At 40.0% G+C, this 17,368-nt stretch overlaps 2 protein-coding genes across 2 annotated transcripts in view; both read left to right on the plus strand.

Moving 5' to 3' along the window:
• The window catches only part of eml3 (EMAP like 3), a 58,642-nt gene extending 52,716 nt beyond the window's left edge, over positions 1 to 5,926 (plus strand). Inside the window, exons 18-24 of the mRNA XM_061095630.1 lie at positions 40 to 107; positions 634 to 722; positions 1,668 to 1,765; positions 2,835 to 2,922; positions 3,004 to 3,102; positions 3,202 to 3,332; positions 4,615 to 5,926. Of these exons, the coding sequence (XP_060951613.1) occupies positions 40 to 107; positions 634 to 722; positions 1,668 to 1,765; positions 2,835 to 2,922; positions 3,004 to 3,102; positions 3,202 to 3,332; positions 4,615 to 4,821 (780 nt within the window). The 3' untranslated portion in view covers positions 4,822 to 5,926. The remainder of the gene's footprint in view (positions 1 to 39; positions 108 to 633; positions 723 to 1,667; positions 1,766 to 2,834; positions 2,923 to 3,003; positions 3,103 to 3,201; positions 3,333 to 4,614) is intronic.
• Positions 5,927 to 8,151: 2,225 nt separating this feature from the next.
• Positions 8,152 to 17,368, plus strand: part of mta2 (metastasis associated 1 family, member 2) — a 28,476-nt gene continuing 19,259 nt past the window's right edge. Inside the window, exon 1 of the mRNA XM_061095810.1 lies at positions 8,152 to 8,547. Coding sequence (XP_060951793.1) covers positions 8,520 to 8,547 — 28 coding nt within the window. The 5' untranslated portion in view covers positions 8,152 to 8,519. The remainder of the gene's footprint in view (positions 8,548 to 17,368) is intronic.

Below are 17,368 nucleotides of genomic sequence, written 5' to 3' on the forward strand. Positions count from 1 at the left end.
GCCAGTTCTGTTCTGAATACCCCTGCTTGTTCTTGACAGGAATATGGACTGTGTGCTGACTTCTGCCCTAATGGATCGGTGGTGTCAGTCGGCCTCAACACAGGAAGGTAACGTAAATGGTCTGTATTTAAATGGTCTGTCTTTATATAGCGTTTTTCTAGTCTTGATGGCCACCCAAAACAGTACAGTACAGTTTATTTTGGCATTCACCCATTCACATCCATTCATACATCTATGGTCAGCACTTATTTTTCTAGGAAGGGCAATTTGGAGTTCAGTGTCTTGCCCAGAGACAATTTGGCATGCAGATGGGATCGAACCTCCAACCTTCTAGTTAGAGGACGACCGTGCAATATCAGACTTAAAGCAGTCTATGGGCTGAAAAAAGTTATATCAGACAATGAATATTGATTCAGTTTGTTATGTTCAGCATGAGAGAACCCTGTATCTGCAGGATTATGTAAACTAAACTGCTGACATATATGTATAATAATATACAGAGTGTACGGGCAGAGGGGAAAGAATAAAGTTTACAGACGTGACTCAAAGAAGGTGAAAAAATGAGCTTCACTAAACCTTGCTGCAAAAGACTGGCTGCCTGTTGTCGTCTGTTATAATCAACTCTTCCTACAGGTGGTTGGTCCTTGACCTGCTGACTAGAGAGGTGGTCTCTGAATCCACTGATGGGAACGAGCAGCTGTCTGTCATGAGATACTCCCCAGGTCAGAGTTCACTGCCTGCTCTCTATTATCTAACTACTCTATATCATAAAACTGTAGAAATTACAGCTGGGTTTAACAGCAGGTATGAGGACTTTGGTATGTGATGTCAGCGTGCCATTTGTTTTTGATAACCATCCTGTGTTTTCTTCTTCACACAAAACACATTGAGATAGTGCTACTACACCCTGATAAGTCTGCAAACAAGTGGTAATTTGACAGTAATTTAATGTATTTTTTTTGTCAAATTAGTGTGAATGTATCTATTTTTTTATATTTCAATTATGATTATATATGAATGGATTCAGGGGATGGGGATTTTGGGGTCAGTGGCGAGTGCACTAACCACACAGATGGTTTTTATTTCAGAATTGTTGACAGTTGGTTGTAAAGATGTAATAAAAGATGAGGAGACAACATAAACAGCCATTCAATATATAATTGAATTGAAACATTGAATTGAAAAATCTATTTGTAAATGAAATTTAAAAAGAATAACATTTTATTTGAATTAAGATCACACATTTTAATCAGGTAGTCCTTTCCCATGTCCAATTTCTATTTCCTAGCTGTCTTTTCTGCCTGTTTGCTGTTTAATAAGTTGACTCATTTGGGCAGTTTTGTATTGTTTTTGTAATTTGAAATATTCAATGAAGTTTTCTTTATTTCAATTTTCTTTAATTAATTTATTTGTGTTTTTGCCTATTTATTTATGAATTAATAATCAGATAAATGATTATTTATGATAAAAAACAAGTTATGCTTTTGGCTTATGGCTTTTTGCCATTAAAACAGATTAGGAATAATGGCTGGTTTTCACAAGAGCCAAAATTTCAGCCTAAACTAAATTTCAGTGCACTATTTTGCATTAAATTACAAAAACCTAGATCCTGGAAAAACATTGTGGAAACCCATTTTATCTATGTGAATTGCCTCTTGTGTCTGCAGATGGAAGCTTTTTAGCTGTTGGGTCTCATGACAACTTCATTTACATCTACAATGTGACAGAGAGCGGCCGGCGCTACATCCGCTTCGGGAAATGTAATGTGAGTTAAATGCCAAATGATCAATCTCTAAAAATGTGTTCCTCGTGTTTTCTTATGACTCACTCTGACTTCCTGTAAGTCTGTTTTGTGCTCTGCCTTCTCACCCATGGGGTGACTGTCACTGCTAATGAGTTCTTCTTCATAAACACTGTAAAGAATACCAACAAAAGTAAAGGTCTGCTGATATTCTGTATATTTATTATTCATTTATATGAAAATCATATATTTATTATTTATTTATAGAGCCAAACCAATAATCAAAGTCTCCATTATAGTCCCACTTTCTTCACAAATGTATTGTGAGGCGCTTTTGAAGATGTAAGACTGAACCTGGCCCGTACCTTTATGTGATACTCTCAAATCTGACACCTGAACCCGACACAACACCCAAGCTGCTGCATGTCCTCCCCAATGAGAACTGCCTCTCTGCTGGCTACATTTGACACCGACAGGTGGCTGGAGAGATAGAGAGAGAAAACAAAAACACGAGAACTGAGTGCCTAACAACATGATACATCTTAATCATGACATCTAGTTAATGATAGATCTGTTTTGGCCATTTCTATGGTTATTTCAGCAATCTTCATATCTCAACAAGACCATGTGCATGCAAATCATGCTAATCCAGACTTTATGAAGCATATAAGAAGAAAACCCTTAGAAATAATCAAACCTTCACATTAGGTAATTATCCATTGATATGGGTTATCTTGTAATCAGAAGTACAAAATATCTGACACTGAATCTGACTCTAAAGCTTTAAGAAACAAACCGGGCCGATCTTACAACTCTAGTAGGAGACACAGACGAATTTTTTTCAAATATATATATATATATATATATATATATATATATATGTATATTGGTTGATATATTAGTATCAGAAGATTTTAATTCTCTAATATTAGTATCGGTATCGGTCCCCAGAAATCCATATCGGTCAGACTCTAGTTGATTTGTCTTTTTATGGGATTCATTGACGAAAGAAAATTTAGAAGGACACATCCTTAGTTCACAGTTGGGTCATGGGGCATTGTGTGACACTACATCTGTTCCTCTCTCCCATTAGGGTCACTCCAGCTTCATAACTCACTTGGATTGGTCCAAAGACGGGAAGTACATTATGTCTAATTCTGGCGACTATGAGATCCTTTACTGTAAGTGAGCATATACAGGTAGGTTTCTTCACTGAAGTCCTCAGACATCATAATGATCTCCTATTGACTATGACTTCCCAGGGGACATCGCGGCAGGGTGCAAACTGTTGAGGAATCGCTTTGAGAGCAAAGACAGAGAGTGGGCCTCCTATACCTGCGTGCTGGGCTTCCATGTCATGGGTGAGAAACGCCAAAGTGCAACGTCTCCGCCCTTTGTGCATGCTGTGATATTTCTCTGAATGTGAAGTGACGATGACCGTGCTGCTGTGGTTGTTCCAGGTGTGTGGTTAGAGGGCTCCGACGGCACAGACATCAACGCCCTGTGTCGCTCTCATAGTGAGAGGATGGTGGCTGTAGCTGATGACTTCTGTAAAATCCACCTCTTCCAGTACCCCTGTCCTAAACCAAAGGTAAAATGCTTTCCTTAGAAATGTTCGTCTGACTATGCATGCAGAGAAAACATTGTTCCTAAACTGCCTCCATAACATTTAGAGGAAAAACTGGTTTTGGAGTAACTGCCTGAGACCCATATTTGAAAATTGTGAGGGGGAGAGAAAAATCCTTCCCTGACCTAAACAGAAAAAAAGATATACCTTCAGGTTTATCTAAGTTTTAGTTTTAGGGATGGCAAGTAAGGCTGAATCCTGGAAGTGCTCTAGTGGCATGCTGTGGTACTATGAGCTCTAAGGGTTTTGTAGGTGATGGGGAGAATTTTGTATTCATTGCGTCTGCTTAGGTTTAACTATTCATCTATATTCCATTGCCTGCTAAGTAATACCTACTATCTCTGCTTGTCGTGCTTCACTGCAAATAGTTACAAGTTGTGTAGTCATTAATAGTATGATCATTTTCTGTACTGATGCCTCTTAAGTGTCTTCCTAACTATTTAACGGTTTTGAAATATGGCAGGATTTCCTCATTTCTTTTACAAGGGACACTTGACAACAAAACAAGACAGTTCAGCCACACAAACACTCATCACACGCACAGAAATACAATATAAAATAATCTCCAACGTTATTGAAAACATCTGAAAGCAGAACTTTAAGTTCCTCAGAGGGAACTACCCAATTCATATGAGGAACCTTTACAACTGAAACATTGTTTGATCGGATGTCATTGTTCACTTTTTCCAAACACTTTTCTTTTACCCAATCCTACCTCGAGTTTTAATAGACAAATCCTCCAATAGGTATTTTCTTTGCTGTTATTGAGATGATTTCCAGTTACTTCAAATGTAGCTAACACTGACTGAAGAAACCCTAACCCCAACAATAACTGCAGCTCTGTCATTATTATTATCACACCACTATTCGATGCTGTTTTTCCAGAGCGGGTGGAGGTAAACCTTTCAAGCTTTCAGGCAGAACTCCAGGCCTGATCAATTTCAACATGTTCATTGTATGCAGTTTTAAAACAATGACACTGTCTTCTTTCATGAATAAATATTGTTATTCTTTGTCACGTGCTCTGCTACACGTCGCATCAGTTACGTGCAGAGCTCTCGGATGTGTCTAAGTTTTTCCCCCAAGTAATTTTTCTCCTACTGAGGGTTAGGGGTAGTGGATGTCGCTTGCTATACATTTGAAATTTATTCTCTTCTGTACAGACAAAGTGGGGAAGGGGAGGTGAAAGGAGGTGATGAGATTTCAAATGTGTTGACCCAGGGTGGATTCATTCTTTTCCCTCCAGGCACCGAGCCACAAGTACGAGGGCCACGGCAGCCACGTCACCAACGTCTGCTTCACCCACAGTGACTCCCACCTGCTCTCAATGGGCGGGAAGGACACCTGCATCCTTCAGTGGAAGGTAGTCGGAGGCTGGGCAGTCGACAGCAGGGAGAGACTGGCCTCGGCCTCATCCACCTCCACCAGCTCTCCAGAACCCACCACCGGCTAGGGGGGAGTTGTTTATGAAGAGTGATTGAGAGGGAGTCGTTCACACGAAGACAGAGAGACGTGTTAGTCAGTGGACAGCGGCCACAGCTGTCGACTCGGTTTGGCGTCTGCGATGCCACTGCTGTGTCCCGTTTCATGCACGACATGTAGAGGAATCTTCTTCAGGAGGAGCAGCCATATTCACTTTCCACTTGCACCCCTCCATATCAATGTAAATTCCTGTGAAACTGAACAGTGGGATACTTTTCACTGCACAGATTATCTGTCATTCTGTTGGATATTTGGTGAGGATCAGGAGAAGTGGTCGTGTATGTTTGCTGGTACAGAACCTGACTTCTGCAGTATCGAGTTTATTGTCAATTCGGACACATGTACAGGACATAGACGGGACTGAAATGCTGTTTCTCTCTGATCCCAGGTGTAAACGTATTAGTAGACAGAACATATAAGTATGCAACATATTAAGTACTCAAAACATAGTTCATAATACAACAAAGTATGCAGTCAAAAGGAACACTGTGGCTTGGATGAGACATGTACAAACTGAAATAGTGCAAAAAATTAATTGAGAGTGCAAAAATACTTCATAGAAAGTTATGTAATGTACATGCACAGGCTGTAAATAGCATTTAAAGAAAGCAGCACTTGTAGTGTGATGAGCAGCATTTACAGTTAAAGAAAAGACCAGATTATGAGGTGCATGTCTAATTGAAAAGGAGTCCTGGTTGATTCAGTAACAGTTCTTCGTTAAACATTCCTATGTTTTCATTGATGTTTCTTACCAAACTTAACCAGAGCTGTGCACTGTGGTATAGGCCATTGTGCTTATCAAGATGTTTGCTTAATGTTTTTTTTAACATGATTTTCATATTTTTAACTGTTTGGTTGACATCTCAGCTAATACTGAAGCTGGTTTTAACTTTGCATTAGACTGTGACAAACCTATTATACTGAAATCAACCCTCAGCTTTTCTGACTTATTAATTTTCCTTACAGTTTATAGTAACACTTGAACATGATAACATAAGTACAGTTTTATATATATTTAAAAGAACATTCAGACGACTGTGATATTGTATCTGTCAAGCTCCCATTAAACTTCTGCAGACTGGAAAGTGTATTGTGTGTGAAGTGTCACTAGTGGGCAGTGCTGCTCCAGAAAACAAGGTGCTATGCTGTTTCTGTTTGTGGAGGGAAAAACATGCTCCTACTCCTCATGGCCCAGACCAGAAGAGCTCATATTGAGCCCCATCCGTGAAAAGGGTTCGTAACGTCCAGTTCAAATTGTGCTGACAAATGCCATGTCACAGGATAAGTCAGTCAGTATCCCGGAAACCTAAACAGTGATCAAACAAGTAATCAGATCCTTTAATTAATCAAAAATACAATGACAAATACTATTATATATTATAACTATTATGAATGGAAAAATGAATGTGAAGTAAAAAACGTAAAGTATGATCATGCTGAGTGGCCACTTTTAAAGTTTATATGTATTATAATATGCATTATGCAATTGCTGCATCTAGTTGAGGTAGACTTGCATATATAGTGATGCACTGTATTTTATAAAGTATTCATGTTTTGTAAATTATATAAAAATATAACATTTCCATTTGAAATGTAGTGGGTTTAGGAGCATAAAACATGTACAAAATCAAATACAAGTCCCACAAAATTGTATTTAAGTGCTATATTTTAGTAGTTAATGCAATAATTTAAAGCAATCACCTCCTCAATGTGAGGGGTGAGAACAGAATAACATGTGGGGACCAGGGCCGGGTCTAGGCAGGGGCAAGAGGGGGCCTGGCCCCCTCAAATAAATGTTGTGCCCCCTCAAACTAAATCCCAATTTATAATAATAATAATATAATAAAGCACAATGCCCCCTCAAGATTTGTGGCTGCCCCCTCATACATGCCTGTCTAGACCCGGCCCTGGTGGGGACTGGAAAAAATAACAAGTATGTAGCACAACGTTTTATTCATTTATGTATTTTTCATTTGTGGAATCTTTGTTTTTCTTCTTGTTTTATCTGTTCCGTGTGGAAACCGATTTCTGCAAAAAAAACAAAGATATTCATGATTAATGCAAAATGAAGAAATGATATGAAAATCTAAATTTTGATACTAAATTAACATCATGGTAGAGTAAATAAAACATTTATTTAGTAGTTTTATTTTTCAAATAGTACACATTTTGACTTTATGTAAAAACTACAGATCAAACAGGTTTAAACTGAAGCTACATACTATTGCATTTATGCTCTTACCCGTTGTTGTAAAAAAAAAACACATCAAAGTCTGACACTATCCCTACAAAACCGATAGCAATGTCATTTTGATCATATTCGCCAGGTGTCTTGTGGTTTGATAGACTATTTTTAAAAAATGTCTGACAAAAAGGAGATACTAGATTACAACTGCCTCTTTTTAGGTCAATGATACAACAGACGATGTCATAATGTTGGGTACTCATCAAAATTGGAGAATAACTTCTTTTTAAAACGTTTGAAGTAAAATAATCAAGGCAAGTCATACTACTTAGTATGTATTCACTTAAAAAAGCTCTTTCGTGTTATCATATTGACTTAGCATCTGATAGTTTTATTTAAAATGGAGTACACTTCCCAACATTCCATCTTTTAAATATCTTTGTGGTTATGGGTTTCTGTACTGGCCTGTAAACGTTACTCAACTCAAAGTCACTATCTGAAAGGCAGTCATCACTGGGTTGACGTGAAAAAAGGAGGGTATTTCCAGTAACTATTATAATCTTAAACTTAAACTGGTGACCGTGTAAAGAAGCTCAGTCCATGTGCAGCTTGGTTCCTGTGAAGTGGGTGACATTATAATATATATATATATATAACATAATCCTTATGACAACAGAGACTGATCTGGAGATTTAATGGTTTCCTTTCGAATGAGGTGGGTTTTCTTTGCTTTCTGTTTGAGTGTCAGAATGCGTGCGTGTGCTCGTGTGTGTGCACGCGCGCATCTGTGTGTGCGTACCCAATTTCCTTATCTGTCTATATCTACAAATAATTAAACTTTCCTTACTTTGTGTGCATGTGTGCGTGATGTATAGAGTTTATGTATAAAAACCTTATTGCTCGCGACTGTGCTGTTCCGTCACTATAAAATCTTATAAAGTTGCATATACATCGAGATCACAATCGTGCGTGAGAGTTCACATTTCACAGTGTAGTTCGTTTAATAAACCGAGGCTAGTGTGGAAGTTAATTGTGAGATGCCGGAGATTGTCGGCAACATCCGAAGATGACGATTAGCACACGAGCGACGGCGGCCAGTGAGTGTGTGTGTTTCTGTGTGTGTGCTGAACTGAGCGGAGGTGAAGAAGAGGAGGATGAAGCTGGGAGCGGAGGATGGGAGGAAGAGTGGAGTAAGAGACAGGCTAGCCGTGTGTGAATGTGTGAGTGAGTGAGGAAGAGGAGAGGAAGGTCGTCCGAGGGACCGAAAACAAAGACTTACATTTTTTGGCTTCACCTCTGGAACGTTTCTTGCGGAAACTTTCAACTTTTTACCCGCCACAGCTCGGCTTGTTGTGCCCGGAGCCGGCTTTGTTTCGCGGCGGGGGTGTCTGCGATAAATGAAGGAATAAAATAGATCACCATCGACCATTTTCTACCCAAGCGGGGAATACCCCGGGACTATTTTTGACAAAGGTTACGAGAGAATGGCGGCTAACATGTACCGAGTGGGAGGTAAGGAATGTTTTACATTTTTAAGACACCCCCCTCAACGTGATTGTTCGTTTCGACACAAGGTGGCTAGCTAGCCGCTAGCTGTCTGTCCCGTTAGCCGCTAACTAATGCTAACTCTTTACTAGCGCCTGTACGTGCGTCCACTCTTGCATGGAACAACGTCAAATGTGTTAAAACATCCAACAATGTAATGTGACTATGGTCAATGGGCAAATGTGAATGAATCCAACGTTATTTCTTGGGTTATACTCAGTTTTGACTTGCCAAAACTGATCCTGTATTCGGTTTGGATATTTTAAACTAAGTAGAGTTTATATCCAGGATACATTAACTTTTAAAAACGACGGGTGTGAAATCCAGACTAACCCCACGACGACTGCCTCTCTAGCAGTGCGAACTTGTTCCGAAAGTTGGCAGTTAATTCAAAATAAACGCAGCCTAGTCGATCGGGGGAGTTTGCTGAGTCGTATTTGTAGTTTCAAGTAAGCGAAGCAAACGTAAATTGTCACATTTTTCTGACGTGGAGTCTGTACATATGGTAACCTCCTGGAAGTGAACACAATGCTAGTTAGCATTAGCTGCTAGCTGCTGAGAGGTCAGTATCGAACTAGCGACGTCTGCTGCAGCTAGCTAAAGCTGGTCGTCTGGCTTTGTCGGTGGGGTGGGTTAATTTCATTATCGCCTCCGCCATATCACTTCATATGCAACGGATAGCGTTAGCCGTGCTAGCTTAGTTTGATTGCTAAGCTTTAGCCTTAAACACCATATGTAGCTAGTCAATGTGATCGCCCCCCGTAATACAAACAGTTAGGTGTTTGCTGAAGACCACCACACCATCGGATACGGTGAAATACAAGTGAATCACGTAATTAAGCTTTAATCCAGGGGTAAGATGAACTAAGTTAGCTAGCTAACTTGCTACCAGGATAGGTCCTGCAGTATCCGTGAGACTTCCCATTTTGAATGTCCAGCTGCTGGAGGGAAACTTGAGCACCTCAGCCAAAACAAATACAAAAATGAATACTAGTTCTCATTTCACCTGGTAATGCCAAGTGTTTGTATGATACAGTTAAAGCGTTGCACGCTACATCCTTGCTAACACCGGGTTTCTAAATGTCACCCTCATCATGGAGAGGAACGAAACGCCGGTAGGGACTGCTAGCAACCCTCTGGATCGCCCTCCTCATATTTTTTTTATCCCAGTTTCATCGATAAGAACCAGTGCACTCTGTCGTTGTGGATGTAGGTCTGTCATCTCGCCTTTCGGACTTTGTGTACCATCTCTGTGTCTGGTATTGTGGCAGCAGAAATGGCTGAATTGGCAGTCAGACTCTGTGACAGTCTGTATAAGGTCACATAGGAGTCTGTAGTCTATATAGGTCATCCTGATTAAACACTACACTGCTAAATATGCTGCAAAATTCTGTCTTAATAGTTGGGGTTTGTCCAATTTCAGAATAGCATGCCACAATGTAAAGGGTTGTATTCTGACATGATGGTTTCGTTCTGCATGGTTCAGTTTGTTCAGTGGTTATTAAGCTCGTATTATGTGCCTGAAACTCATATTTTCAGAGAATATTTTTGCAGCACTGTGTTAGTGGTACATTTTCAGATCGGGATGATGTTTGGCTTTTAGGAAAATATCCGGTATTGATTATTCAAACAGTGGCTCTGAGCTTTTCAGTTTCATTCATGGTGTACTGTACATGTAAATCATTGCTCTTTTTGCAAGAGAGAACTGACGATTAAAAGTTATTTAACTGGTCTTTCATTGGTTCATCTCATTGTCCTCTGATAGTTAAAAATACAATTTCAAGAGCCATAACCGGCTAATACTGCTTATGTATTCAGTAGCTTTTAGTCACCTTTTATAAAGTGTTACTGTATTAGGGTTACATTAACCTCACTGGTGTGTTTTTCCATACTCTAGAAATTGTATCAGCACTAACTGGTCTCCCTCACTCTCTATATCTCTGTGTGTGTTGCTGCCACAGCCAGTGTCTTTCTGTATGGCTGATAGGCTCAGTGGCCTTTCCACTTCCACACTATTAGTCATGTGGATATGCAGAGAAGGGATTTTACATATGTGTAGAAAGGAGAAATTATAGGGATTATAACTAGTAAAGTAATCTGCACACCTGTGTGCACAAGTGCAGAGGTAAGCTAATAGGCAGCAAATAACTGTTCCTAATAGCTATGTTTGGGTACAGAAACTGCAAGAGAATACCCGATGAATGTCACTGTACTGAATTGAAGAAAATTCAACTGGTAGCACTAGTTATTGCCCATTTAGTTTCCTTTCTGTAAAATAATATTGATAATGGATTATTTCAGTTATTGTTGGATTTGAGAAATTCAGGTATTGCCATCCTTTGGATTATTGCTGCTTGGTGCAAACATTAAAGTCATGTCATATCAATGTCATGGAAATTACACACAGGGACAACCTGGCAACATTCATTAGCAATAGCAATATTGTGTAAAAACCTTCAGCTGGCACTTCAAATTTGTAGCTGGTTCTGAGCTTTGCTGGCTTAAATAACAAATGTGCTGGTGCTCGTCCATTGTATCCGCTGTAACTATTTAACTTCATGACTTGCCTGAATTAAATGGTGTTCAGTTTGTCTGTGTCCCCACACTTCTGTCAGTGCCACGACTGTAACGCCACTGCACACTGCACCATCAGAGATGGAGAATAGCATCGTCAATTGTCCCATCCCAAGTATAATTTTAAGTCTAGCCCATACAGTATTACAGTAAGCAACAAGCTTATGATTATTTAATGACTTCCAAATTGACATTTAAGCATCCCACAGTAACAAGGTTACGTTGTTTGGTTTTATAATGCAGAACTGATAAAACAGATGTATTGGTGATAGAGGCCCCACCAGTACTGTTGTTAGACATTCATCTGTCGGAAAGAGTTCGTATTCCTGGATCAAGTGTCCATGCATTTTATTAGATTTTGCACTCAATGAGGATTTCTTTGTTGTAGCCGGCTGGTACAGACAGTTCTGTATGAGTGAGTGCCTATATTACCAGTCCTTCAGAAGCACAGAGTGTTGAGCCTGCATGTAAGATCATTATCTTCCCCAGAGATTAGTCAAAGGCCTTCCTCCTCTTCATTCACCCTCTAGCACCCTGCATACTGCACCACTCCAGCCGCATACGTCCACAACAAACACAGCTACCTCAGCAGACATTTTCTCTCTTTAGATATTTTCTTCTATACCCACTTATACTTATATTCACGCATTAACATTGAACCAGCTCATCTGTTTTCACCAGTGACAAGATTATTCAGCTGAAACGTCTGTTTCAAGGGGAGCTTGTGTGATTTATCTCAAGCGCATTATTTATTTATATATATTTTCTGTTTGATTGATCCATTGAATCCATCCCTCTCATTGATACACTCTGATGTCGGTGCTAGTGGAAGATGATCTTTCGTTACTTCGTCCAATTGGGAAAGAATAAGAGATGGACTGCCTGAATATAAAAAACAATCCCCTCCCTCTACTACCATCTCTACTGTATGTCTGTCATGTCAAGCATATCAGAGTGTAAATTCACTCTTGTTGCTTCAACCGGTATTATGTAATGTGGTGAGGTTGTGTTCCATCAGTGGGAATGAGGAAGCAGAGCTCCTCTGGTCGGAGTTCCAATCAGTGTGTTAAGTAGAGCAAGAAATCCTCTCTCTGTATGAATCCTTCCTTCTCCATCTCCGCTTGTGGTGATTCATCAGAAAGCCACTGATATCCTCCTGAGCCTCTCTGTCCCTGCCTGTGGGAGGACCAGATGGAGCTTGACGTGAATCCACACTGCATCAAAAGATACAAGGAAGCACTCTGTGTGAACTAGTGGTGCAATGAGTGATAAATGCCTGGGGGTTTGATCGGTACAAGGTTTAAGACCTGATCTCATAAGTTCAAGCTGCCAACAGCCGATATTTCAAGTCATGGTCACTATCATTAAATCTAATGAGCTAAATCCAAATAACCAAGTTGGGCAACAGTTAACACCAAAACCAAATCACCAAGAGAGATATGGATGCACTGGGCTGTTCATAGTGTTTGGCTTCATGATACAAGATATTGTTTATATTTGATCAAATAAGTAATTTTATACCCACATAACAATACCTATGATTATACCCGAACCATGTCAAAGAGTCCATGTCTTAGCAGTTGTTAAGTTGTAACGGCAGCTCTCCTTCTATCTTCATCTCTATGTCATATGTGTTTTATGGGCGAAAGTCTTCCAATGTTCTAGTCCTTGCTTGGTTTTTAGCCTTTAACTGATTCCTGCATAAGTGGTAAGAGTTTAGATGAGTTTTGAGTTTCTTGGGGCTGTTGCTTGCAAAACAGTTTTCTGGTCAGAGGTCCGTCAAACTATAACCACGTCTTCCTGAGGTAGCTCCTCTTTTAGAGACAAACTCCTGGTTTTGTCATGGTAAGGCATAGTCTTTCTTCTGTTCTGTGTCATGCGCAGTCTTCAACATGCAAGTCTCCTGCCTAGAACTATGCTGTGTGGAATAATGCAAATAGTGGTCCAAATTATGAAAAATATTGGCATAAAGAGTGATTAACGACAGATAAATATATAAAACAATCTTTTTAAAAACATCTGTTCTAATTTCGTAACTATTTAGCACACTTGCATGTGTCATGTATTTGTCATATATGTATATCATGTGACATCAGCTCTCAGGGCTTTGCATCTACACCTAGCATTTAATAGTGATCTTGTTATGTAGTCTTGATGGTATCAAAAAATGCAAATGTTAAGGGTGGAGCCAGTGGACTTCCACTTCCACATTAGGGAAATGGATGCAGCTGGGTTTTTTCATTCATTTCAAAAATCTTTTCTTAGAAGTGGAAGAGTGGTTGTAGCTTTTTGATAGAAATAACAGGAAGGAGCAGCGTTACGTAGCTTGAATTTGGCAACATCTTAATCACACTTATTTAGTTTAATGGTAAGATCATGCATTATTTAACATAATTACTTACTGACATTAGAAACATGCGCCTATTGAACTTGGGCAAATCCTTGAAGTTTAAATGTAAAGCAGCTGGGAAGCGAATAAAAAATAAGGTAAAATTGAAGAAGTTGACAGAGCTTTACTGTTGTTATTTATTCCTTTTAATGTTTGCCCATAGACTACTAAGTGATTGAATTCTAGCTCATTATGCAAATTGGTCTGTATTACAAACATCTCTATTTAACAAACTAATGCAACTACTTGAAAACAAACATTTTCCAGAAGCTGAATTAGTATTTTTCTATTTGACAAAATGCTCTCTTTCCATCACCTCTTCCTGAGTTTTTCTCATCTTTCCCTCAGCCTGGTTGAGCGTGAGTGTACGCTTTCAGGTAGGGTGAAAGTGCACTGCTGTAAGGGAAACGGCTAAATTGGATTTCATAAAACAAGGCAAACAAGAGCACAATGAGGAAACAGTGTGGCACAATTATCGTTGTCTTGATTAATTGCTGTCATAATCATTGTAGTCCAAAATCCCTATTAGAAATATTTAACAATTTGCCAGCCCTACCTGCCTGTGCAGTTCTTTGAGTAGTTTGGCTGGTGGAACTGCATTCTGGTTGCAGCCTCTTTACACCTTCATTATAATGACACTTTTCCCCCACATAAAATCCAGGTGCAGACAGGATACAGGTCCTAGGGGGGAGATTAGGAATGTCGGGATTAACCGGTTTTACGGTAACCGAGGTTTCAATACGTCCCGGTTTCAAAAGCGTAAGAATTGTATTGTGTGTGTACGGTCTTGAAATCTTAGTTGAGAAGTCCTCTTCAGTTTTCACTGCGCCACACACAAGGTTGCCCTTTAGTGTCACCCACAATACTCTCTGTCCAGCATAGTTGGTGTAATTCACCAGGGCCTCCCACATGTAACAGACCCTTACAACACAGACACGTGTATTATCTCTCTAGCCTGTACACACCTGGTATAAACATGTGTTTTTTTGTGATCCGATCACAAGTTGAAAGCCCTAAATACAGTAGTGAATACGCAAATCCATCCGGGGCCACATATGAAAACACGTCGTACTCAGCTGACGTCCTCTGAGCCGCTGCAGTTTCACTACCAGTCGAACTTGTTTTTTTCCTCTCCTTGTTGATTTGTTTGTAACCACCGCCACAATATCAACAGTGATCACCACATAATAATCGATACTTTGATTAAATTTGTAAAATCCTTTTTCCCAGCTGCACAAGATTCATTCAGACTTGTCTTATCCCCTCTATTTCACTCGTTCGTGCCGACACACACACACACACAATGATATCGGACACATCTGTAAACTCAAACTTGCTTAAAACCACACTGTTCAGTCTTAACCTACACAAATAACGTACGTTTTAATTTGCATGTAGAGCATGGAAGTAAGATTCGACCACAAGTGGTCACAGGACACATTTTAATGCCAGGTGTGAACACACTGACTTACCGCTGGCTTCTTGTGAACAGTCGCACAGGGCGGATGTTAATATCTCTCTATCCCCTTTCTCTCTCTTTAGTTCTAGTTCTTCACTGATACTAGCAAAGAGATTATAGACAGAAAAGACATGTCACCTTCTTAGTCTGCTTGCTTTTCTTTATTTCTGACTGTGGCTGAACCTTTCAGTCCTAAAGGCCGAATTATAGTCGTTTTTTACGCACGCACGCAGCTTATACGGACTCGTTTTGGTTTATAGTTCCCCCACAGTTGCGCGTGTTGCAACGCAATTCACCGCCAGACCACTAGCCGGAGTAATGTTTTTTGTTGAAGTCGGCTCTTCTTCGTGTGTGGCACACGTTTATTGACATCGCCACAGCGGCTCCTCAAAGCCTTTTTCTGGCGGACAAATCCGCCGGTCAGTGACGGGTTATACTAGTGGACATGGTTTCGGATCTTTTCTGCCAAGTGCTCTTCTATTTTGGTCCATATTCGTTCTTCTAAATCTTCCGTGGTTTCCGCAGTTTCCGGGCATGAAACCGGAAATGCGACTCCGGACGGGATGTAGTAAGCAGACCAATCACAAGCCTTGCGGGCTGCGTGAGGCTCGCGTTGCTTTGTCGTATAGTTAGAAAAATTGGCTGACGCACGCAAGCCGCAACACGCCCCCCGCAAGTACGCGAGGGGCGTGTTGCGTCTCTCGCGTGCGTGCGTGCGTGCGTAAAAAGCCGACTATAAATCGGCCTTAAGTCCAAGCCAATGGGAGAGAGAGAGAGAGAGAGAGAGACATAAACTAAATATTCTTCGACCTCCCCCTACTACCAGAGAGGGTGAGAAAGAAGGAGAAAAAAGCTCAGCAGATAGGGTAGGACCATGAGAGCACATCTGAGGTTATGAGTCTTTTAGTATGATGTATGGTCCCATTCAGATGTGCAAAGCACTTCCTCAGTTAGCTTCCAGGTGTTGCTGATGTAAAGCAGAGTGACACAAAGATTTGGGATTTTCTGGTCATCATCACATGTCCAAAGTTGGGTTCTGGATTCTGAAACCAAGACCATGATACAATAATCCACAATCTCATACTGTGACACTGGAAGACGAAACAGGGATATCCCAGCCCGGTGCCATCACTACAGGAGCAGCCTGTTGAGCTCTCATGACTTCACCAACATTTCAAAATTCACACTGAATAATTGTATTCACGATCAAGTTGTATTTTTTGTAAATATTACAAATAACACCCTATCTATTTCATTTCAACTGTGAGTGTCGACTGCAGTAATTGAATTTGCTTAAGATTAATAGTAACCCTGAGACTACAGACCCCATGGGCACCTTCGAGTCAGCAGTGTGGGGACATGTGGTTTACATGAGCTTCTCTACATGACCTTCTGTACCTTATTTATACCAGACCCTGAACCTCTAATAGAGGAAAATAAAATTTGCTCCTTTCCTCCGACTAACTTGTTGGATATTTGATGCTACATCTTGAGGATAGAGCTTTCTCTGTGAATTCTCTGTACATTACCTTTCAACCATGCCACAATTGATCTGTTCTCCCCACTGCTACGTTAATTCTGCTGCAAATGAAAACGGTCTGTGTCAGGTCTGTGTGAGTGGATGATTACTTGTGGTTAGCACAATGGTGTGTTAGGAATTGTGGATTTGAAGGAGGAAGTTGAGGCCTGTTTGTACAGTTTGATGATGTCAGACACGGCCTATGACTGACTGGACTTTGGAATTTTTTACAGCATTTGGATCAGTAATGTTAACCCATCATGATTGTTGATCTTTGGCACACATTTTAACTTTTCAATTTAGAGCAGTTTAATTTTAAGCAGCTTATGAATTATGTAAATATGTTCTTTCTAAATGAACTATAACCCAGTGTAGCGTTTATTTACTACACTTGCTTACCCGTATGTTGACAAATAGAAACAGATGTATCTACAAGAAGCAAACTGATGATCCATATTTACACCTTTTAATTTAAAAGTCTGCCAATCATTCAGCTCTGACTAAATTTATTCATCCAATATCTAGCCAATATCATTAGCACGATAATTAACCTTGTCCAGCAGGTATCAGTTATAAAACCATTGCAGTTGCAACAAACTTCAGGTGCACACATCCACTTCCTAATTGGGTTTTAGCAGTCAAACATTAACCCTTACTACCTGCTAAGAATGTTGCTAATAAAATCGTTGTCTGGACGAAAAAAGAAGCCTTTACTTTCTCTACCTCTAGTATTTTCTAACAGTGTGAGTAGGGCAGTCTCGTTATTTAAAATGGTAGAAAAAACAGATTAAAGCCTTAACTGAATCAGTGTAGTGTCGCTTATTCTACATCAATGAAGTTAAAATCT

Source organism: Limanda limanda, chromosome 22, assembly GCF_963576545.1.
Source record: "Limanda limanda chromosome 22, fLimLim1.1, whole genome shotgun sequence".
Classification (NCBI taxonomy): Eukaryota; Metazoa; Chordata; class Actinopteri; order Pleuronectiformes; family Pleuronectidae; genus Limanda; species Limanda limanda.